Source organism: Leptonotus elevatus, chromosome 17 (assembly GCF_054856555.1).
Source record: "Leptonotus elevatus isolate MCC_2025b chromosome 17, RoL_Lele_1.0, whole genome shotgun sequence".
Taxonomy (NCBI): domain Eukaryota; kingdom Metazoa; phylum Chordata; class Actinopteri; order Syngnathiformes; family Syngnathidae; genus Leptonotus; species Leptonotus elevatus.
Window position 1 is genome coordinate 14,893,330 of NC_141255.1, and position 26,074 is coordinate 14,919,403.

The following is a 26,074-nucleotide window of genomic DNA, read 5'->3' on the forward strand; positions in this document are numbered from 1 at the left end:
ATACATTTGAATCTTTTTGTTTAGGTGGTAGAAGCAAGTCTTTTCAAGTCAAAGGGTTCAAGTCCGAGTGAAGTCACAAGTCATTGTTGTTAAAGTCCAAGTCGAGTTGCAAGTCTTTTAACATTTTGTCAAATCGAGTCTAAAGTCGTCAAATTCATGACTCCAGTCCAAGTCACATGACTCGAGTCCACACCTCTGGACTGTTGTACAGAATCAAATCAATTGGCCTCAGAACAAATCGTTCCCATAGTTTATAACCCTCAAATATCTGGCATGCACTGCCGTACTGGCAATTGAATTAGTTAATGAAATCAAGTTTCCAGTTGAAATTGTCATCCGTGCTGCTGACCTGAGGTACTAAGGGGACAAACAAACGGACATTATGTGCTTTAAGGACACCTCTATAAAAAGAAACATCCAAATTAAGCAACAGACATAAATTCGCAAGCTCATGAGAATCTTTTTTTTCCTGCCTGTATACTTTTTTTTCTCATCCAATTGGCAACCACAATGTGTGACTTATTTTTGTGACTTGTATTTTCCTAAAGCACAATGGAAAATGTCGGCGTAGTTTCGCGAAATCACGGCGTAGTTTGAGTAGCTCATGGACAGTTAATGCTAACTTCAAAATAAAATTTACCAAATAATACACTGACGGCAAAGAAAATAGCCTTAGTAGACTTTTACTTTGAAGTTGGGCTGAGTCGTGGCATGATGGCTAGCTTGACTTACCTTTTTGAGGTTTAGGATTTCTTCATCGTACTTTTTATTGACATTATATTGTTGTGACAAACATCAAAACAACGCTATCCCAAACTCATATTCAAACGCTAATTAAGGACACGAAGAAAACCGTAAGTTAATTACGCCGTCATTGTACGGCACGGCACAATTTTCTGACACTAGTGGCTAGCAGCTAGCTGTTAGCAATAGTAACGGGTGCCTGGCTGGTAAACTGTAAATGAGTTTGACAGCTGGTACCTGGCTTAAAAAGATAAATAGAACTTTGGCTTCATTTATTTTATAAAACACTTTTGCCCATTAAATAAATGTAAAACAAACAAACAAACAAAAAATAACATTCAACTCAAAATGTAAAATATATTTATAAATTTGGCTATCATTTTTTTTTGTTAAACATGAGTAGCTCGATGCTGTTTTGTTTTTCTAAAAGTAGCTAGCGGTGGAAAAAAAGCTTGGTGACTCCTGAACTACACTATTCTTCACACACGCATCACAGCCCCCGAGTTCACCCTTTACCCTTCCTAAAGTGGTGGCTTCTTGCACACTGACACAGAATGAACACCAAAAAAAAAAACACAGGCCACTTTTGGATAAAACATATCATAATCCCTCGTAGTGGCTGAGGTGGTGATGCTTGGAAGGGGGTGGGGGCGACCCAAGGCCACCAAGATAGCTATTCACAGTGTCCAGACACACGGAGAGACCTCCGGGAAGGAAAACTGTTGTGAGGTGTTGGTATGAGGCTCCGTATGACACCCCTGGGAAGAATGGTGATTAGCAACAAGGAGGACGGATGATAACAAGACTCCGTGAAGGGCTGCCAAGGCATGTAAAGAAACCAGGGTCACCATTCAAAACAACTTATATATGGAAAATTAATAATTGAATGACGTCGCAGATCGTAGCCAATCAAAATGCACATAACACACGGCAAAAAAACAAGCATGTTGATGGTGAAGGAGGAGGAGGTCCGAGACGATATTTCTTCCATCACAATACACTTTTTTCGGGGATTTAATTGCTTAAAGTTAGGTGTCGTACGGAGAGCAGAAATACGCCATTAGACAACTGATTAGTTATATTGTTTTGTATACAAATTCGGTCCAACCAAAGAACCTGCATAGGGCCCCTTACACCCACATTTGCTACCAAGTGGGCTGGACCAGTAGGTCAGTGGCCTAATAAGCTTAAATATTTCAATTTATTATTATCTCACTGCAGAGGAATTTGAAATTCCTTCACAATTTTTGTGTGTGCATCAAATCCACATCTGTCATTGAAGTGGTCGCCAGTGCGTCTTGCAGTGGACAAAATTAGCAACAACAGCTCATTTTAGTTAAACACTGGAGTTTGTGTTCTGTCCTCATGAGCCAGATTGGGCCATCTGACAGTCCGGTTCTGGTTCTTGACACCCCTGCTGAATAGCCTTTACATTATGTCTACATGTACCATTTCTGAGTCTGACTAGCCTTTGACCTCAGCAGCAACTCAACAGTGGTCTGAATGTAGTTGAGTACTTAAAAAACAAACAATAAAAAAAACATTTATTTGAACTATGCTACCTCTAACAGTCCAAATTGGCGGAGTTCCAAAAAGTATGGATTTGACTTTTTGACCTGGAGGACTTATTTTGGCATTTACCTACAGAGCAAGTCAAGGCTGCTAGAGCTGATATTTCACTAACGACAGCTTTTGTCGCTCATAACGAAAGTCTTAATTCGCTCACTTATCTGGTTCCATTCACACTTTTGCGCGCCCTTGTCCACCACCATCCCAAATGTTATCAGATTGAGCAGGAGCCCTACGGAAGTGTTGTTGTCCCGCAGTCCTCGGCCGCTTTTGCACGCCTTTCAGCGCCACAGTAAAAAACATAGATGAAGATTGCCATTCCACTCTTTTGACCCGGGCCTCGCAAATTATATCATAAAGAAAAAAAAAAAAAACTAACATGCATCTTTAGTCAAATTAAGTTACATGCTCACAGCTGTTTTTGTTGGCTGGGTTGTTAAGAATGGAATGTAAAATTTGGAATAGACAAAGATTATATCAGAGGGGGAAAACACACACATAAAATAGCAATTATTATGATCTGGCCTTAGAGCAGATGCACCAGACAGACACAAACAAAATGGATGCCAACAGGACAAAAATGCAATCATGATTGATGCATTTCAGTTGACCAGACTCCAGGGTAGGTGTGGCCAAGACCTCGGCATCCTCCATATACTTTGCTGAGATTACTGCCACGGATGGAGCAGGTGTCTACAAAAAAATTCCATTGCCATTTGAAAACTCACGGCCCATACCGGCATCCTTTAATCCTATTAGGTCTAATTGAGTGAAGTCGACAGTCTTTTTCAGTTAAACTTTGTTCACAGCCTAATAGGATTCAAAAGGAGTGGGGAGGGAGGGGCGGAAAGGTACAATGCGTAGAGAGCAGTAAATGGTGGCGGTGGTGAAGTGGACCATGCGCATCAGGGACCAACTCGAGGCTGGTTCGGGGGTTCTGTGTTTACGAGGGAGGGAGGTTCAGTGGGCTGGAGGTCTCCCTGGAGGCTAGATAAGCTCACAGTCGGGTGGGAGGGAGTTTCACGATTCACATAATTGGTATTCAGGGACCCCTAGTGTGTTTGTGTATGTAATACTATACAATGATGTGCCATTAAATGGGGGAATGTCTACATTAAACAACAATAGAGATTAATTACACGATTAACTTAGTCTGTTTTTTGCACAGATGCAGTCACGTAACTGGAGTCATATCTCAGTTCAGTGTGACAACCACACACAGACAAACAAAAAAAAATTGGGAAATGGAAACAATTATGCGGATTGAAAGCATCAGGAAGTGGAACAATGTATTTGTTCCAATGCTAAAAAAAGGGAGTGGAGGTTAAATGTTGTAGTGGGTCACAGATGATGCAAAAAATAAAATAAAAAATGTGTGGACAACAAACATCAAGACCAAAAGACACGACGTCCTTGAACCACTTTTAATAGAACGGGACCTTAAAGGGGAAACACAAATTTTCTTTACAATAATACGTTCTATGTAGCCCCAGTAGTCTAACCATGGTCAAATCCAACAGTTTTTATCCACCTTATGAGGGGGCGGCCATTTTGTCTGTTGTTGTCAACTGAAAATGACATCACAGTTGCTCAAGGTTCAACTAACGACCCATCACGGCACAGTTTGCGAATGTCACATGACTAAACTTTGAAAACAGTTGAGTGATTGGTCGCTAGCTGAGCCCTGAGCAACTGTTATGTCATTTTCAGTCAAAATGGATAAAAATGGGTGAATTTTACTGCTTAGTTCATGTGCCACACACAATATTATTCACAATGTCTTAGATTAGCGGGGGCTCTTTATTGTAAAGAAAATTCTTGGATTGACTTCCACTCAATGGATGGTCCACTATTGTTTGTGACTCCAGTGGCAGTGATGGGATTCACGCACAATAAAGGGAGGTCAGAATGGGGCTTTGCTTGGCCGGCGAACCAACCTTTCGGGGTTACCCATGGCCAGAGGTGCGACGCAGAATACCCCTTTGAATAAAACACTTCGGAAATGTTTGGAGAGACAAAGGGGGAAGGACAGCATGGGCTTGTGACCTTATTTGGCCTTCTTCAGTCCAGCATAGATGGCGCTATACTCAAATTTTAGCAATTTTTTCCCCAATCGACTGATACCTACTGAGTGATACTGTTCATAATTGGGAAAGCCAATCTCATTTTCAGGTTTTAATCAGAAGGCTGGCGACATTCCCTGGTTTTGATATATCACTTTGAAAAATAAGAGCATGTAAGAAGCCCTCGAAATGTCCTAATTTATTACAAAATCCGACCATGCAAAAATAAAAGACAACAAGCGCCAGCATCCACGGATAAGATGAAGGAACTCAAACAGTTTAAGGGATAATTATACCATGATATGCTGTCTATTTTATAATCCCCTTAAAGACGAATTGACATCACAGACAACATCTTTTCCTAATGTGATTACGCAGTTATCGCTGGGCAAAATTGAATTTCCCTTTGTTTCTTGCTCAGCCCGTTTGAATGTCAGTCTTTATGACATACACCAAGCGCATATCACCGTTAAAAGGTCACCGTCGCTGCTCCTCTTCCTGTGTGAGACAATGTGACTCACAGTTATCCACGTTGACCCTAAACTGAGCAATGCGTTGCCAATGGCCCGTTAAAACTGGCTCAGACTGTGGAAAATCCACAGGCACAAACCCGCCTCTGTAGTTCTGGGAACCTGAGTGGCTTGATGTGACCGTATGTGCGAAACCATGGACCGCTGTCAGTCAGAAAATCAGTCCGAAATGAATCAAAAGGTTATTTTGGGTTGTTTCTCAGCAGACACAAACTTGCCATAATTTAGCAATAGCCTTGGTGGGCTTTTACTTTGAAGTCGGCCTGTGCGGCGACGTGACCGCCAGCTTGACTTCCCTTATCGACATGTTGGCTTACATATCAAAGGTTTTGATGAAATTACATATTTTCTACCAACATTATCACAATGCCATCCCTAAAGTGTATTTAATCGCTAATTTAGGATGCTAAGAAACCGCTAGTTAATTACGCCGTCATTGTATGATACGGCACAAGTCTTAAGTCAAGTCAAACTAAGACTAGCAGCTAGTGTTAGCATTAGTGCCTGGCTGGTACGATGGCCCTGAAGCGCAAAATGCAAAAAAGGAACACAACTTTTATCCATTAATACCTTATTTTATACATGGACCATGTATAAAATAAGAATGCATCTGCCTCTTATTGCACTTAAAGTTGTGTTCCTACAATCCTAAACGACCATAGTAGAAACTTTGAGTTGATTTTTTAAAAATTTAATCTGCAAAACTGTTTCATAAAATACATCAATTTATCTTGCTTTATTTTGTGATCCAAAAAACGATTCGATCTGTGACTCAAATACGTGATCCGATCTGAACCATGACTTTTTTGATCCTTTGCCGTCACCGTCAGTACTTAATCTCTCCTGTCCTGTTTGTGGGGGCGCCAATCTCCTAAATGGCGGTAAAGTATGCAGAAGCAGTGATGAAGAAATGGTGTCTAGACACTATTTGCGAAGAAGAACACTGGGCAAGTTTCCACTGTCACTCACATACTGAATATCGTGATATATCGTTGAGAAAGTTTCAGACAATATATCGAATATCGTAGATATTGTGTTTCGTGATTTTATCATTATCATCACAGTATCAAATTGTGAGTTACTCATATCTTTCCACTCCTAATGTCCAGTATGTGTGTATAATTGATCTAAAATCGGCAAAGACAAGGTCTTACTTAACGTGACGAGGCCTTCTTTGTGCCGAATCCAGCAAACATTCGTAGCGCCGTCAGTTAAACGCGACATCAATGAGAGCTTCAGGGGGGGATTCTCCCGTACGTAGCAGCACAATTCAAGGTGGCGCGGTCAGGATCCTCGCAAAGTGAGACAGAGACGGCTTGCGCAATTAAGCCACGTGACCCCCGACCCTGCTCGGAATAATTAATGAATAACAGAGGGGATAAAGACAAAAGGCGCAAAGTGGTCTGCCTGAGCGGCGGGCTCGGCGTAATACATCCAAGAATGCTGTTAATTGGCCCTGCGGCTTTCATTCCTTGCCCTATTTCTTTCAATTCATTGACTCAAAATAATGGGTTCAGGTTCATTATCAACAGGTCAGAAGCTCTGGGAGTGCCCAAATTCAACGGCGAAGGCTTGCCAATCAGAGCTCGCCGGCGCAAGTGGACATGTGTGAGCGCAAAATCTTTGCCCCCCAAACAATTGCACAACTTTTATTCCTGTAGCCATTTCGAGAGAGAGCAAGTGGAGGTGCATGCTTTGGTGAAGGCTCCATCCTGACACAATGCTGGAATATAACTGGTATGGACAGGTACGTGACCGGGACACACCTACTCCTCCGTGGTTTTCACGTCATGCCAGAGTGGTGCTGAAGGCTCTCAGCACGCGACGCTCCTTTACCATAAATAACCATCCGCAGAAACAGTCATGCAGATGATCACAGCATCAAATGCTGGCGTCCGTCCTGCTTTTCATTTTATGACTTTCTATCAGAATGTCAAACTTCATGAGGGTGTCATGGGGCTGTCCCAGATAAAGAGCATTGCTGTGATATATTACCGTTGTTGTGTGTTTGCGCCACTGTTTCTTTTTATGGCAATTCTATTGCAGTTGGATCCAGAGACATTAAGAATTCATTTCCATCCCAAAGTTACTGGAAAATTAGAGCACAAATAGCCTATATTTATAGTGCATAACCACTCTTGATTTATTGACATCAGGAAGCAATCAATGATTGACAAAAGGCTGCTGTTCTACAAATAATAGTAATAATAATTATTATTATGCATAGCAGAACAAAATATTTGACATTATATTTAATATCATTAGATTTTTTTCTGGGATTTTTTCTTCAGAAGAAGACAATAACAATAAAAAAAAAATGAATGACTGAATAAGAAATACTGTCTAGAAAATGTTAATGTGGTTAAAAAAACAAAACCTTCTATTGAACTTTTAAAGTATTGGATATATTCTGTACACAGTATTTATGTATGTATTTATTTACCCTAAAACAACAATGGGTTTACTGTATATGCACTGGCAGTGTATGTTTTAATCATAATTTTAGGCCTTATTCCCTCTCATTATTCAAAATGGTGGATTTTGGGACACCCGGCATGTGATGTTTATTGTAGACATTCTGGAGAAGTGAGGACATGTTTACTCAATTGCATTTACTTAAGTTATTTTATTTGGCTAATTGTACTTTAATGTAACATATTTTCTACATTATTTATTATACTGCATGGGCGCCCCCCCCCCACTTCATTCCATTCAGAAATATTATTTTACAACATTACTTTTAATTTGATCAATGTATTGCTTGTGCAATGCATTTAAAAAAAACTTGTGAAGGTTGACTCCATTTAACCAATCAGACGGAGCTCGGCAGTCTCATGACAGGCATACAAAGCTTCCACAGCACAGCCCACACAGAAGCAAAGTTCTTATTTACGTGAACCATAGCGTGGTAGGGTTTCCTTTGCGCGAGGCTCACAGTCTGAAGCGGCATAATAATTCTGCCTCACATTCAATCCACGTTTATTTTGCAGACAAGGGTTGAACATCAAATTTAAATAGGACATCGCAGTGTCGTAGAAAGCAATTTTCAACTCACAAAGACTATTTTAGCATAAGCCAAACCAATAAAAGCAAAACAAACATTTATAATACATGTGATATTGTTTATTGTAATACGGAATAATTTATTGCTTGTTAAAAGGCATGGGGAGAGGATCTTAATTTCTTTTAATCATACAATCAATAGCAACTGTAATAATGATGCGGGGGTGGGGTGGAGGGGGTGTCACAATGAGATTATTTTTCAAAATCTTTCAGCCCAATTACAGATTATGAAACTGAACACCTGTCATGCACTATTATCTGTGTTTCCCTAAAAATAAAAAACTTAAAACTTAAAAAAATACACAAACTGTTTCATGAGTGTAAACAAAATACGTTGATTTAGCACCATTACTAGCTATTTCGAAATATTTGGGTTGTTTTACTTTGTTGTGCAATATCTAAATTTGCACATTCCTATTTTATATTTTTGCCTATTTACCAGTCATGCTTGAAAAAAAAAACATAAATCAGAAGTTACTCATTAGTTTTAGTGTACTTGAAGTTTTTTTTCACTGAATACTTGTCTTGTACTGCGGTAAATATTTGGAGGATTACATTTTGCTTGAGTCATATATAGTACTAAGTAACAGAAATCTTACTTGAGTACAATTTTTGAACCCTGTTAACTTAGCATAACTTTGTGTGCCTACGACACGTGATTTTGTTCAGACGTCAAAGTATTTCAGTGTGTTAAATTGCCGCACATGCAGGGTTTCCCATACCTGGGTGAGCCATGTCAAGCAATTAATACCCTGAAACAGCCTTTTAAGTGAGCCTTTTGGTCTCCCGGGCTCCCCATTGTGATGAAAAAGATCGGTGTCGTCTCACGTTAGCCTCGCGCAGGTGTAAGCGCAGATGAAGAGATAGACGGCGGCAAAGCCGATCAAGAGAGCGAGGGAGACAAACATCAAGGCAGAGAAGATGAGGAGACGGAGTGAAGTGTGCAAATATGTAAATTGGGACATGTTTTTTAAGAAATGATGAGAGGGAAAGTTTGAGGTTACTTCAGGTTGTTTTCTCAGCTTTAGTGGCGCACAGGCCCCACCAATGACTTAGCTTACTAAAGGTACGGTATGTGCTGCATAAAACTCAACAGACAAACGTTCTACCCATTTTTTATGTCACCATTCCAAAAATCACACAATATGAAATAAGAGGAAACTGGGGGCTCAACATATTGTGCACTGGAAGCATGGTTGTCAAAGGCAGAAATTGAACTAAGGCACAGTTCGTTAGTCACTTAAGCCAACTGACTGACTTGCTACTGGATGTGCAAGTACAATATTTACATGCACTGCCCATACTGGATAGCAGCCAATCAGTTAGATCAACCCTAATGTTTCCCTTCAGATCCAAGAAAAGATTGGTATGATTCATTTGAAATAAAAGCAATCTCAAGCATTACGCTTCGTCAAACGAGTAATTATGGCTGAACAGGTTGATGTGAGAGTACAATATTTTCTTTGATTGTCTGCATTGAATAGCAAGCAATTAGTTGCATATTTAATAGGGGTGGGAATATTTGAATCTCTCACGATTCGATTCAATTCAGATTTTTGGGCCTGCGATTAAGATTTTTTTTTAATTCAAAATGGTTTGATTGACAATGATTTTTGCTTCAATCTATAGATGTGCAAGGAATTGTAATGATCTACTCCAGTCTGACTCGCTAATGCTAATTAGCGCGCTACTCGCGGCACTTTTATCACTCAAAAGAATGGCTCCATGCTGAATTTTTTTATTGGAATAACTTGATCGTGACTTTTTCCTTCTACTCTCTAATCTGGCTACAATTTAACAGTGTATTAGACCGCGTGGAACCACACTGCCCCTCAGTGGCCAAACCGGGTACAACATGAACAGCGCTCTGAATAAAGGCACACACAGACAAAGGCAAGACAGTATAAAATAATTTAAATAAAATCGATTTTGGGACATTTAAAATCGATTCTGAATCGTACTAAATGAGAATCGCGATTCTTATGAGATTCGATTTTTTGGGCACACCCCTAATATTTAAGACCCTAAAAATATCAGTAAGTGAAGTTAAAGTATGGCAGATCACATTGTAGTAGGCATGCCAGGCCCCTAGATGGCAGTTCCTCTGTAATCCAAGCTCATTAGTTTGCCATTGTTTCAGCCTTGGAGTTTATGGGCTCTGGTCAGCTAACTTCAGTTCACACCATTTTTAATCAATACGCATAATTTTACTCTTATTAAAGCATAATATAGTTACAGTGGTGTTGTTTCTAGTTGCATATTACATTATTTCTACGTTTGGTATGAAATTATTCTTACTTTTGGTGACACGTAGCAGAGGTGGGAGTAAGTCATTGTTTTACAAGTCACAAGTAAGTCTTAAGTCTTTGCCCTCAAGTCCCGAGTCAAGTCCAAAGTCAAGACTGATTCACAAGTCCTACACTTTGAGTGAACCGTTCTTTGTGCAACTTCAGATGTTGAACGAAGTTTGAAGTTTTTGCCTCTCCGTCAGTGATCTAATCTTGGACATACTGCATTTCATTTTTTTGTTGACCACCTCATAGTTTTTGTACCCAAACAACTAGAAGTGAAACAGATCACAAAAGTCTCGGATCGGATTGTTTTAAAAATAAAGTAAATAAATAAAATTAAATCAGATAAATAGAACTTTGTCTTAATTTATTCTTTAATGCTTTTGCCCATTACATTTTAAAAAATATATATAAACTCAAAATGTCTAATATGGCCATTAGGATTTAGGAACACAATTTTAAGTGCAATATAAGATACATAATTATTTTATACATGGTCCATGTATAAAATAACAAGGTGAAGGTATCCTGCCTTATGTTATATTACACTTGTAATGCACTTGAAGTTGTGTTCCTAAAATCCAAATGGCCATTTTGAATGTTTTTTATTTATTTATTTTTTTTTAAAGCTAGTGTTTTATAAAATAATTATAAATGAAAGTTCTATTTATTTATTTTTTTAATAATGAAAGATACATTTAAGTGCAATTTCAGGCACATTCCTTTCGTTTAAGCAGGGAGAGTAGATTACAAAGTTATCACGTTGGGGGGGGGGGTGGAGGACCCAAATGCAGGGAGGCAGGAGAACCACGGCAGGGATGCATGTTATACTGACCACAATTTATTTAACAAAAACACTAACAGGGGAACTGGGTAAAATTTCTAAATAAACAAAACCAACAAAGTTATGAAAAGACCAAAAATCAAAGTAACAACAAAACACAAGAATGGTGACAGCGACAATGATCCAACTAAGACAGAACGAAAACAAGGAAATAAATACAAGCCAACTGACGAGACAACAAGAGACACCTGGACAAGACACAAGTGGCTGGGGGAGATGATTGGATGACACAAAGGAACAGGATGACGAGTACAGGTGCAAACAAAGCCTAACAAGCAAGACAGGACACCAATCATAACAAAAGTAGCTGAGATCCACAATAAGAAAAGCAAGCCAAGCAACAGGTGTCAAACTACTGTTGGTAGCCAGGCATTCAATACTAATGCTAACAGTTAGCTACTAGCCACGAACGCCGGAGACTTGTACCGTATCGTGCAATGACGGCATAATTAACTTGCGGTTTCTTCGCGTCCTAAATTCGCTATTTAATAAACTTTCGGGGTGGCGTTATGATAATGGTGGTATAAAATATGTAATTTCAATAAAAATGTTGATAAGAAGCAAGTCTTTTCAAGTCAAAGGGCTCAAGTCCGAGTGAAGTCACAAGTCATTGTTGGTAAAGTTCAAGTCGAGTTTCAAGTCTTTTAACATTTTGTCAAGTCGAGTCTAAAGTCGTCAAATTCGTGACTTGAGTCCAAGTCACATGTAGTACAGTCCGTAAATGATGTGTCTAAATTATAGAGTTGATAATTACTATTCCTTGAAAACTGACTTACTTTTAGTGATTATGAACGTTTTTGGAGTACATTTGTGGAAAATGTGTGTGCTCCACAGATGTTTGTCCTTGTTCAGATTGAATTGATCCCCACCATACTCTGTCATTGCTGCACATTTTTAGCTAAACCAATCAGAGGATGGAAAAATGTCAACATCACTCTGAGCCTTGAGGGGTGAACCTTAAGTCTTCTTGGTATAAATACATTTTTAAAAAAAGACCCAAAAAAGTTTGTGTGTTCCACGCCAGCACTCGGGATTCTGAGGGTGTTGGGCAGATTAAATTTACATGGCAACACAGAAGCTAAAATATGATTGGACAACCAAGAAACGACTAGAAGCTACACAGGTAAGATATGAAAGGAAAACAAAAGACGGTTGGAATTGAATTATTATTACTTGGTAGAAGTTGTAAATGCCTGATGGTGTATGGGCCAGCAGAGAAGGCCATGAAAGTCCTGACTGCAGTTTATTCACCGTACAGTTCTATCAAATGACGGTTCAGTGAGTATACTTCAGGTTGGTCTTCCAAAAGTCGTTCCTTGTTTGCCTGGAAGAGAAGTGCCGGCCTTCTTCCCGTTCCCGTTCAAGGAGCACTAAGATAGCCGAGCAATGCAAAACACAAGCCGCTCTTTGTATCCATAGCACAAACCGCATAATATTAGTTCGGGTAAGGTCAAAGCTTGATCTAATTTTCTGCTTAGTTCTCATTAAAAAGCTATTGCATTATTCCATTTCACTCAATTGAGTTAAAAACGGAGCAAGGGGGAGGTGTAATCAACATTTGCCCACCAAAAATCTTTTGAACAGTGCTTCACAAATGTGGTTAGGCTAAGTCGGATGCCCTTTTTGATGCCACATTAAGCTTCAAAGTTCAGACTTGGAAAATTGATTGATGGCAATTTCCACTCTTTTTTTGGTGGTTCCAATTAATCAAAGATGGCGTAGCCTAGAAATGAACGAACGTTGATGCCTTCCCACTACAGTTATGGCAACTCCCCTAACTTCTTCCTTTGCTCTCACTGCTTGTTAGCACATACTACAAAAAGAGTCAGAGGGCACTTCCGTGTAGTATTGTTCAATCTTCTCGGGTTCCCTCGTCTCTCATTATCTAATCTGTTGTGTCCTGCTTTCGTCTGCTTTCAAGTTTCTCACACTGGGTGCTTGCAAATTTGACTGTTGAGATCCTCAACCTTTAGAGAAAGAAGTATTTGGCTGCTTCTATTGATCAATATTAAGATCTGCCATATATGAACCGCGCAGGTGCTTTCATTACGACTTGATCCACGTAATAAATGCTTTGTCTGACTGTCTGCAAAGGAAAGTGGAAACATGTTGGCGTGGTCCTCAAATGAAAACCAGAGGTTGTTGTTGTTTAGGGCTCTTTTTCTTTTTTTGACCAACCCACTGACCTTATGGATGAGCTTAAAGATTTACTGCACACATAGGCAAGGTTTATCATTAATATATGTATATACTAAATAAATAAAAATAAATAAAAAAAAAGCAATGATGATGACATGTCAAATCGGTGAAATTACTGAATGAACAATACTGAGCTCTTCGAAAAAAAGAAAAAAAATAAAGAAAAAAAATAAAATAAAATGTGTATATACTCTATGTCATTTTATTATAGCGCAGCAAATTTATTATTTTTTTTCTTTCTGTTTTTACTTTTTATTTCATATATTTCAATATGAAGACGCCAGAGCTACACAAGGGCATCTAATTAAAACACAAATTTACAGTTTTATAAAACTATATTCAATTCATATTTAACACAAATGAGTTGCAAGGCCCGTTTGAAAAATGAATAGCTTAGCACACTTCTCTTGGGCAGCGGTCCAGTACATATAGGAAACCCAATCTTAGACGAAAAGGCTACTCTCCTTGTTCATTTTGTTGAATTTGGAAAAAAATATGTTTCACTAAAGAAGGGTTGGTTCGGGGAATGCGCACAGGAAACTGGTGGGGTTGAGTCCCTCCGACAAGGTTAAAAACCACTCCTCTAAACACATTTCAGAAAGAGCTGCCTTTATAAAATGAATTTCTGACACTTTGGTGGAGCTGACTTGCATAAGTCTGCAGGTGTACTTCATGTTGGGTGTGTGCGCACGTGCAAAGCAGCGCAGTGTTGAGGATGCAGCTTGAGGCACGTGTGCGTCCTCTACAATTCCGACACACAGCTCTTGTGAGATGGCGGCCTAACTGATTTAGCTGCAAAAATTGTATTATTCCATTTGACTAATCACATCTACTTGGCGCTGACAGCTGGGGACTGGCCTGGCCGCACGCATCTTCACACACCACCATGTTTATATTTGGTTGCTTTAATTGTGCAATTGGAGGTATAGTAGTGTTCAGTCATTTTGTTTGAGGTTTCTTCCCAGCAGCAAAATGACTAAAGTTGAGATCCTGGCTACATACTTGGCACAAAATAGCTTCGTGCTTTAATCCATTACACAATATTCCCCTTGTCACATCCTTCGTTATGGTCTGATTTGTGATGAGGAAATGACATTAGCAGGCAGACAAAGACATTTTTGTTCCATCACTGAGCAGTGTGGCTTTAAGTTTATTTTCAACATGAATGGTTTATCTTTAATGCAAATACTGTAGGTAAGAACGATTATGCGGGTTGATGGCAAAAGTGGGACATTAGGGGAATACACAGATTTATTTGTTTTCAGGGGGTTTAATAGGACATCATAAGCAATGCTACTATACACAATATTTTTTTCCGTGGACAATAGGTGAGTTAGGGATTTTTTTTTTCACAAAGCATTTTTGGGAGCTGAAAAAATTAATCAGCATATATATATATATATATATTAGTGCTGTCAAAGATAAACATTTTGACCATAGATGAAGATGATCCTTTAGCGTGACAGCGGATGGCTTCGTTTAAGGTAGCACAGGTTGTGTTTTAGCAATAAATAAATAATAATAATAAACATAATTAAATACATTAAAGTAAAGCATTTAATAAATGTTTGCATATCAGATTTAGAATATTTGTTCATGTCAAATTATTGGGGTAATTTTTTTCATCTTAAATGATGAAAGTAATTAACTGATTAGAAACAGATGAGGATGAGCACGTGCAGTGGATCAAAAAATGTTGACTTCCTCATAACATTAAACGTCAAAATAATTAACACATAAACGTTGCTCTTCAAATTTGGTAGGATTTTTTTTTTAATTAAGAGATTAATCATGATTAAACTAAATTCTAAGATGTGATTAATCTGATTAAAAATGTAATAATTTGACAGCTCTAATATATATATATATATATATATATATATATATATATATATATATATACACAGTATATTTGATTCACCCGCACGCACGCACACACACACACATACACACACAAACACGCACACAAGTTTGGTTTACAATCTTTGTGGGGCCATCTCATTGATATAATGCATTTCCTAGTCCCTTCTCCTAACCATCCAAAATGATTGCCTACCCCTATTTCTTACCCTAACCTCAACCATAACCCAATTTAAACTAAAACCAAGTCTTGACCCTCAAAAAGAGGTCTAAAATTGTGGGGGCCAGCAAAATGGGCCCCACAACTCAGCGAAATTCCAAAATGTTGGCCCCACTATGTGACAAAAACAAGACCACACACACACGCGCACCCCCCCCCCCCCACACACACACACAATTTCAAAATATTGAAATAAGGCTGCTTTTTGATGAAGTTATGGAAGAATTGGGAAGGCCGAATTTGACGACAAACCTGTTTGCGTTCTCTTGATTGGGATATTAACAATAAGCACATCGTTCCTCATGTAATCCGGTTAAAATGGCGGCAATATTTAATTCATACGAGGATCATTAAAAGTGCAGTGGTGCCATGTGTCCATTATGCATTCCTTTTCTAGCAGGATAAAACAGTCCTCAGATGTGCGAGCCGCACTTTGATGCGTGGCCTCAGAAGCTGGGCCGGCTGTTACAAGAAGTCCCTGATGTTTAAAACATGACGCGTGCGCCGGGCGGCTAACAAAGGTGAGCACTTGTGGCTCCCCAAAACTGGAATTATCATTCGCACACGATACGACTTGCGATACAACAGCAGACATCAAAACGCACAGCAGGGAGGGAAAAAAAAAGAAAAATCAGTGATCGACAAAGTTAACAATCATTTACGGATTGATTTTAGATAGCTTATAAAAGTGCAACAGAAGAAACGGGAGGGAAAAATTGAATGATGAGCAGCGGATACTGACGCTCAGAGCTAAAACACTTCACATTACAACGGTGCTTCTCAGTTATTTTTTGCTACACCCCCCACGAGGAAGAAGGAACAACAAGTCCTCCAACAATAAACGACCATATTGGTCATTTTACCATGCGCCAAAATACGACCAAGTGTATTGTAGTTTAGCGACCTCTATCCAAAAAATTGGTAAAGTGAATCATAAGTGGAGTTAATGGGAGTCGAACCCGGGTCGTGTGGTCAGAAGACAAAGCTAACAGGCCTGTCATTATTTCAATGTTTTTTAACTGTTGACATGTATGTTAATTAGTGGTCAACGGGACTAATGGTTGGGGTTATTATTAGACTTTCAGTGAGGTTGTACATGTTATGTCTTTACGGTTGTAGTATGTTGGACATTACAAAACACTTAGTCAATACGTAAATAATTACTGGCCTGTTAGCTCAGTCGGATAGACCACACTACACAGGGTTCGAGTCCCAGTAACTACATTTATGGTTCACTTTACAATTTTTTTGCTACTTGCATGGCCGATATGGCTCGCTAAAGTACAATACTCCACTTGGTCGTAATTTGGCACATTTCAAAATGTGGTCATATTAATTGGAGAACTTTCTCAGAAGAAAATATTTCACAGCCGTCCACACCAACTCTTCGCCGCAGCTATAAATAGGATAATTTTTCTGTAAAATTGTTGCAAGTACACCTCTGCAGAGGAGCTAATATTCCTTGCACACGCTGACAACGAGAACACCACTGCCACCTAGTGTCATGGATGTGCAATTACAGGGCAAAAAAAAAGTTCACTTCCTGTGAAAGTTCTGTTTTAATCCCAATTCATTGCGCTTGAAAACCAGTAGTAATAAGGAAACCAAAACTAGGGAACAAAAATCTGTTCGCTGTAGTTTGAGCAAACATCCTTAAAAATGTCTCTGAACTTAGGTCACTTTCTGTTAATCTTCTCTTTTAATTCCAGTGGTAGCCAATCATGCAGTTGACTAGTTGGCCATGATCTGCCGCTAATTAGTCAAATACATATTTGCCTCCTGTTGAACTTAATGGCAAGAACAAATCGTATTAAAATAAACATGATCAAGCATCGGAGTGATCCATAAAATGTGATTTACAGTTAGGCGCCGAGCGGCAGTCAAGTCAGACATGGGCCTCAGATGGCGGCGAAGCATTACTTTGGTCACGGCGGCTAAAATAATGCAGAGATGGATGCGCATGGAGCCTTTAATGAGAGCCTCCGTCAGAGGAACGTGTAGAGCAAATGCAGCCAATAACATACGTGTTGGAACTGTTCACAGTCTATGCAACTGGAACATCGTTCAAAATGCATCAACTGTCCAGACGAGACTAAACCACATTATTGAGATTTCATTTGCGTGATAAAATTATGCATTGATGCTTTCATTCAGCGTATCCAATCCAAACGTTATTAGGTGCATTTACTTGACTGAGTATAGAGACAAGAGTATGAGAGTAATACACTGTATGTGTGTTTTTTTTTGTTTTGTAAAAAAACTGGCTTATTTTTGCTGAATAAGTAAATACTATTTATCCGTGCTTTTTTTTGAGAGGGGGGGGGGGGGGGTTGTAATTTTTATTATTATTATTTTTTACTGTGAGTGAGGGTTTTGTGTGAGGTTATTTTGCATTTGTGTGCATGAGAGGTTTTTGGTGTCTAAATAGTTTTTGGGCTTTTTTTCCGGGTGGCGCAAATATGTTTTTTTTTGTTTTTTTGATTACTGTGCAAAGTATTTTGATATAAATCTCGACTTTAATTTTGAAATCTGACTTAAGTCGAAATTCGGGTTACATTACCAGCAGAGGAACGTAACTCGTCCGTAACTCGAGGACTTCCTGGACTAGATAGGTGACTTGAGCTAGGCCATTGTGTTGCCATGATCTTTTTCTTGACTCTGCATCTTTCTTGCTGCGTGTAGGAGTTTTTCGACTATTTGATGGGTGTAGTGCTTTTTTGGGTGTGAGTGAGATTTTTTTTTTCTTTGAAAGATTTTTTTGCGTGAGTGGAGTGAGAGTTTTTTTGTTGTCTGAGTTTTCTTTTGTTGAATGGAAGGAAGATGTCTTTTTGGCGTGAGTGATATATATATTTTTGCTGTAGAGTGAGAGGTTAAGTGTGTGAGATTTTTGTTGTGCACAAGGTTTTTGGTGAGTGTAAACATCTTGAGTGATAGTTATATATTTTTTTAGGTAGAAGAGAGAGGTTTTTATTGTGACAGGTTTTTTTTGGCGCGTGAATGATTTAAAATTTTTATGTGAGAGAGTTTATACGGTGTGTGAGAGATATCTGGATGTGGGAGAGAGATTATTATTTTTTAAATATACAAAAGGCCTTATATTGAGAGGTTTTTGGGGTTGGTGAGAGTTTTTTGTCATAGTGGAAGTTTTTAGTGTGAGAGGATTTTTTTGGCTCATGTAAGAGGTTTGTAGGTGTGTGGTGATGTGCTTTTGGTGAGTCGAAGGGTTTTTGTGTGTGAGAGAGGTTTTTTTTGGGGAAGTGTATGTGTAGGTTGTTGGTGTGTTTAAGAGTTAGTTTTGGTTTGTTTGAGAGTTGTTGTGTGGAAGATGATTTTTTTTGTGTGTGTGTGTGTGTAATTTTTTTGGTGGCTCTGGAACGTAACTGCGATGAACGGATGACTGTACTTGTTTGCAATCATCGAGAACCAGTAGCAGGCATGTAAAATTTCAAACGTCCGTTTTTGACTGCTTGAAAAAAAGGCCCGACAAGGGAAGCGGCTGTCATGGAGATAACCTGGCAGAATGTGCTGAATTTTCTGCAGGAAGGAAAAGCGCGGAGATGTGCATGCAGAAGCAACTTATTAGCATCTTGCTCGCTCTCTCACACACATGCACGTAGGCCCAACCGCCGTCGGTGTTTCTGCTTCTGTCAGGTTTTTCTGGAACACTCACACACACAGAGGAAGCGGACCGTGTCGCTCCCCAAATAAGCTGATGTGTCATGTCTTCCTTTACTCGCTGAAATTTCTGCAAAGCTCAGGAAGGAGGCTTCGGGACCTCTTCTTCTTCTTCCTCTTCTCGCGTCTCCGGTGAGAAACGAAGGTGCGCGAGATCGCCTCCCAAATTTGCAGTTTCCCCTGCGATGGGAGAGGCCACGGGCGCCATGCGTCGATGTTGCCTGGTCAAAGTGGTCACTCTGACGGAGATCCAGCTGCTGCAGGTAGGGGCGAGGGAGCGGGCAGGGAGAGGCGTGCGACTGGTGTAAAAACAAAACAAAAAAAAATGCCGCTCACTCATGCGTGTGCACAGCTCGCACCTTCAGCAGAATGTAGACCAGCGTGTCCACTTTCAAGGTTAAGATAACGGCGCGTTACTCACCGAACTTTGCTAGCTAGCTTTTCAAATGAATCATCATACGTAATGAATCCCATCCTCCTACAATTCAGGTGTCAAAGCCAAGACCCGGGGGCTAGATCCGGCACTCTGCATCATTTTATGTGGCCCGTTTGCCACAATTGCTCTTTAACTTGTGTTTCAAGCTAATTATTTTATGATAATCAAATACAATGTATCGTTAGGCCCTGACCAAGTAATTGGCTGAAATTAGCTATTTTAAAATGGCGAAAGCCTGATGAATACAAAAGAAGACAAAGATAATGACATTGAAACATAGATTTTTTTTCTGCCTAATATCAGAATCAGCCTAAAAAAAATCATATCGGTCGGACACCAGTATTATTAATTTAATATGATTAGTAGGGGTGTAATTAATTCATATTCCGATTATTATTATTATTATTTTTTAACGAAACATAGTAGGTTAGCTTTAGCCACACTTCTACTCCGTAACAAATACACTGCTGCTCAGCCTCTGGTGATATGCTTTTAACTGCTCGTCAAACTAATTTAAAATGTAAATATCAACGCCATCACTGTTACTGTGTTGTTCACTTCCTACAAACGGTTAATTTTTCACTTTCCTATTAGTATCTCTATCAATTAGATGCCATTTTAAATGTTTTTGCCGACAGTAAAGCTCAAAACCACATCCTCCAACTCCAAAGCCAAAGTAGTTACAGACTCATCTTTCATTTACTGGATAATAGCTCCAAATGATAATTGCACCAAATGTGAAGCAAACTGTATTTTTTTTGCATGCCGTTACGGCTAGTAATAATTATACATTTATGTGGTTTCGCAGTTATAAACAGCCCTCTGAGGGCAACAACAATGATGTAGTGATAGAAACAAGTTTGTCAGCCCTGTCCTGCAGGGGTTTGTTGTCCATAATGTGTTCACCACATATAGGCAGGTCTTTCATAAGCAGCTGGATTTTTCTGAAGTGAAAGGAGAACTTGAGCAAGACTGAAACTTTTGTTGCGAAAGAACGAGACCCCAACGAGCTTGTCTGTTGGCCTTTAAGAGCAGCAATTACTCGGATTCATTGACTTTTTTGTTTATGACACCTCAACGATGTCAAAGGGGAAGGCAACACGTTTTGAAAAGAACGTGTCAAAAGCGGATGTTTAGATGGATGGATAGACAAACAGACACTGTATTCATCCACTAAATGCTCCTCCCATGGGCAGTATGGATGTTTTCTTGAAAAATTGCCATGATATGCGTAACGCAGAGTCAGCATCTGTTGGCACGACACACATTTTCATACGTGCAGATGCGGCTGCTGTGGGGACGTTATGTCACAGAGGACCACTGAGCTGTTAGTGCGCTCAATTCACTGTCAATTGCATTCGTACGATTAAATAAAAAAAATACTTATAGAAGCACTTACAAAATGGTAAAATGTATTGTTTTTGTTCTGAAATGAAATTTCACAAAGCATGTTCAACAAACATTTACCGGCGTCAGTGCTTTCGTTGTTGTTGCTGCTCAATCCGATTTTTGAAGCGCATGTCAGGAAAAGTGTGCACAATGCGTGCAAAACAGAAGTGAGCCAGTGAACTCAGCAGCCTCAAACACTGCCTCAATTGTTGCGGCAGGTGCCAGCACAGCTCAGCATCCCCAAAGAGAAACACTCAAGTGTCTCAGACCAAACAATTGGGAGGGGAAAAAAATCCCAAACTTGGGGCCGGATTGATTGGAATCTTCTCCCATTCCTATCCCTGTGAATGTGTGTGCATGCGTGTGAGTGTGTGTAGGGCCATTGATAATCCTCTGGCATGTCCTCTTCACACTTGCACAGACGCACCATTGTGGAGTTCAGCTTCGGTGACTGAAGCACAGTAACCTCTCCAATCTAATCTGATTCCTTTAAGTGGATAACAAGCGCGTCTCCGTCATTTACAGTAGCGAAAATGGCAAAGTGAAACCAGAACAGTGAGCTCACACACACACACACGCACACACGCACAAAATGGGGCGCTGTGTAGCAGTTCTGCCTTGCCCATCGGAAAAAAAATTGATTGACTAACAACTAGCATCTTGTTGGGAGAGATAAGAGTTCTCAGTGACGACTGACAAGATGAGTATTGTGGAGAGGACACTCTCGGTTAGGTGGAGGCCTTACGGAGGGGGATTTACTTGCTGAGTCCCAAAACCTTGCCCTGTTTTGCAGTGTCGTGCTCGCTGACATGTCACCAATAAGTATGGGCTTCTTTCTACTCACCTGGAAAAATAGTCGGGATGGGCTACACTGTAAGAAATCTCTGTAAAATCTACAGTCAAAAATTACAGCATTAGCTTGTTTTGTAATTTTACAGTATTTAACTGTATTCAACAATGCATTATGGGTAAAACAAAGTGAATTGTGGGTAAAAACAAAGTACAAAAAGCTGTATAATTAACGATCAAATACTAGGGCTGCACGATATTGGAAAAACATGCGATATGCGATATGCGATCTGGGTGTTGAATATCGCAATACTTAACATGTCTCTAAAGAAATTATATTTTTTATTATCCATTTAAATAAATCAGCTTTAAATGTGGAATATGAGCAGACTATGTACAGTAATCTGATCTAAACATTGTAATTGAGTAATTGAGCTAAATTTATGAAGTGCAAACACTTAACAAATGTTACCCTAAACATGCGAGGACCAAAAAAAAACAGTGTTCCCTCGCTATAACGCGGTTTATTTTTCGCGGCCTCGCTGTTTGGCGGATTTTTTTAAGTGCAATATTACATGCATTTTTTTTTACAATAATATACCTATTTCATAAAATGTATGAAGGTTTGAACATTGAGAATCTTTAAACAAGAGAGAAATGTGAGAAAATGTAAATCCCTCTGAAAAAACGGTATAAACTGTGTGGTGAGGGGTTTTAGAGCCTTAAAACATTTATAATAAATGTCAAACATAAAGCTAACTACGGATTTCCTTTATTGCGGGTATTTTTTTTTAAACCTGACCCCTGCGGAAAATGAGGGAACACAGTGCTCCTAATCAGTTATTTTATTCAAGCATAACCATGTGTAAGTGACAACCATGACATTTCCAACAGCTTTAGCATGACTGGTAAATTAAATAATATATACAAAAAAAATATATAATAATAATTCTTGAAAACAAAGTGCTTACGATGCAAGTCTTCCCGTTTCAGCGTTACAGTAACCCTAAAAAACAACACCGCTTAACAAAATGATTCAAGGTTTTTTGCCAGGAAGACCAACAAGTTCACTTTGGCCGGTTTTAAACAAGTACGCTGGCATATAACTACATTGCCCGAGTACTTGCGTCTGTGACAAGTCATCGTCCCATATTGCAAGCGTGCTATTCTTTTTAGGCACAAATAATTCATTGCGTTCATCCTCGTTCATTTCTTCCTCTCCCGCATCTGCTATTTATTTTTCCTCCGTCCACGGCTGCGGAATTATTGAGTAATATTTTAGCACCAGGGCAGTCTGCAGCGTTTTCACATCGCATTTGTCCGATAAACAAGCAAAATTACAGCTAACATTCATTCATGCACTCGGCTGCAAAACGAGGATGGATTTTACAATGAGGGCGGCACGGTGGATTGACTGGTAAGCATATCCGCCTCCCAATGCTGAGGGCGTGCGATCGAGTCCAGGCTTCGGCCTTCCTCGGTGGAGTTTGCATGTTCTCCCCGTACCTGTGTGTGTTTGCTCCAGTCTCCTCCCACATTCCAAAGACATGCATGGTGATGGTTGTTTGTCTGTGTGTGCCCTACGATTGGCTGGCAACCAGTTCAGGCTCCAGCACCCCTGTGACCCTTGTGAGGAAGAAGCGGTTAAGAAAATGGATGGATGAATGGAATTTACAATGACATATTGTATTATTCACTCTCAGGAATTTACTGGCAATTAAAAAAAAAAAAATTAGAATACAAGAAACAGTTGTAAACTAGATTACAGTGAATTGCTGTTTACTTTTAAAACAAGTAAATACAGTAAGTAACTATAATTTATATACGTACAATAAATACTTGTAAAAAATGCAGTAATATAGTCATAGATTTTCACAATAATTAAATGTGATTTTACAGGAATTCGTTGGCAACTTTTTTGCCACTTATTTCTTGTAAATTCTACAGTCAATTCGTTACAGTGTAGTACCAATACCAGTTATCAGTATCAGGCCGATACCCGGCCATATTTCAAGGTATCACTCGACAACAGTCAATTTATAATCAGGAACTATAAATTAGGAAATACACTGCAAAAATTGCAATGTTAAAATTTTGGTGTGAAATGTTCCAGAGTTGATTTCAAAGTGAATTTTTAACACTGTCTTAGTTAAATGGAGGTAAATGTTGGAGTTATTTGACTGAGTTGATTTATTTATTATTAAACTGAAGAGAAAGTAAATCAAAGCTAATATAGAGGTAATTGTGTTTTGTGTATTTGTGTAATGGGTGTTCTTGCACTTAATAATAATAAAAAAACATCTACTTAATTCTTTTAACCCATATGGGAATGAAACTAACACTCACAAGGTTGTTAAATATATCTCAGCAGTGTTACCTCGCTATTTACATATTGTTGTTAAGTTAACTATTTACAATGAATTAATTCAACTCTGTAGCATGTGCAGCTATATAAACATGTAAAAAGTGATGAAATTGACTATGTGCGAGTCAACACTAGCTTTTTGCTGTGTATAGATGAATAGAAAATTGCCATTAAATTCATGCAATTTTAAGGAGAATATATATATATATATATATATATATTGGGAAGTAAATTAGGATTATATAGATCTTTCTTTAAAATTACCTGTCAGTTTTTTTTGTGTGTGTGGAAATTTTAATGTCAAATTTTATATCAAAAGTACTTGTGCTCAGTATCGGTCTGAAAAAAGTGGCGTCAAACATGCCTAAAAAATAGTGTAAAGTATTTCTTTGTCTATTACTGCTTGTTAATTTTTTTAAATGGACTGTTTTCATGTTCAAAATAAACATTGAAAACAAAAATCAATCAAACATTTTTCATTTGAGTTCTGAAAACTGAAACTTATGGTCTGTATAACAATTTAAGGAACTCTGTTTGTGGCCCATTGAGGAAGTAAATACTACCCTCTGCAGATTTAAAAATGAAGAGAAGCAAAAGGTTTCGTATTACACGTTATTCTGACTATTTTGTGCGTGCGTGTGTGTGTGTGTGTGGGGGGGGGGGGGGGGGGGGCTAAGTCATGCAGACCTACATTAGGCTCATCTGTAATAAAATCAAAACAATTTTTTTTTTAAGGCAGTTTATTAGGAATTGAGACAAACTGTTCAAAACAGGGCTAGTTAAAACTCAGCTAACCCCAAAAAGACCTGAAATGTAATCTATTTGTAGATTTTTTCCCCTGCATGCCCCAATTATTTTTGTAGCAAATGAACTTTCTGTGGCATCACACTGCCCTAGGAACAAAAGCCACCTTTATTATTCCCAAGAGCGGACATCCTGAATATGATGTCATCAATGTGATGGCTAGCAAACATTGAATTATTCTGAAATATCATATTGATGCTCCGGTAGTCAAAGGTCAAGCAACAACTGAATGATTCTCATAATTGATTAGTTGGCTTCCGTCATGGAAAATCATCCTCATTGAGACAAAGAAGTTCAGGCAAGTTCATTGAAAGTACTTTTCCCCCTTATTTGTCCTTTTACCTTGAGTAGACTATTAAAAACATTGGTATCATCTTTTCAAAATGTTGCTTACAACACACACATTATTAGATAGACTCAAAATAGTTTCCAGGCCATAAACTAATAGAGGCAAGTTACAACAATGGGTTGCATTGTCAGCTCGAAAAGTTTTGGGAGAAATATCTTTTCTGGAAATTGTCGTCAATGGACTATAGCTTAAGACCTCAAAATGGTTTTATTGAGGCATTGTTGGCGTAACTGATCGTTTTAAGAAGTCTCTATTGACGGTTGCGAGTGAATAAGAATGGCTGGTTAAAAATGGCATTAGTGTAGTTATTTAAAACCCCTATTGGAGAACAAGGGTCATTTGTGCTGCCACAACCCCTGGAGCAAGCAGAAGAGGACCTTGGGAGCTGAGCGCTGATTGGCCGCTCAGACAGAAAAGGGCGGTCCCAGTGAATTAGTGATAGACGGTAAAGGCAGACGTCCTGCAGTGATCAAACCCTGGGTGATCTGACAGCCGGCTGTTTGAAGTGATTGTCATGCTATGCAACATGAAGGCTTACCCCCAGCTTTGGGCCTAATTGGTTCACTTAGGACCCTTTATAAAGACACAAGGGACAGCAAGTCAGCAAGGAGGCAGAAGATCAACAGGAGAGCGGCAGCAGCAGCAGACTTGGATCCCTAAACTTGTCCTGCTGCTCCGAGCAAACAAACCCAATCTGAAGATTTTCACGCTTCGCTGAGAATGCCACACTTATCTGACTGCGGCTACTACATGATGCGGGATGCAACGAGAGCTTCAAACGTAAGATCATCAGGATGGTGACCACCCTTGGTAACTCGTTTGTTAAATGTACAGTACATGTTGACAGGCACTTTTGCAGCTCAAAACAAAGAAACTGCTCTGCA

The 26,074-nt window shown here is 39.1% G+C and overlaps 1 protein-coding gene across 4 annotated transcripts in view; it reads left to right on the forward strand.

Moving 5' to 3' along the window:
* The first annotated feature begins 6,525 nt into the window (after positions 1 to 6,525).
* tfec (transcription factor EC) overlaps positions 6,526 to 26,074 on the forward strand; it is a 28,367-nt gene continuing 8,818 nt past the window's right edge. The window contains exon 1 of one of the 4 annotated variants that reach the window (XM_086059641.1): positions 6,526 to 6,653. In XM_086059641.1, the coding sequence (XP_085915767.1) occupies positions 6,627 to 6,653 (27 nt within the window). In that variant the 5' untranslated portion in view covers positions 6,526 to 6,626. Of the gene's footprint in view, positions 6,654 to 19,072; positions 19,322 to 25,663; positions 26,001 to 26,074 lie in introns of those variants that run through there. The other 3 variants (XM_086059638.1, XM_086059642.1, XM_086059640.1) reach the window with 3 other exon arrangements.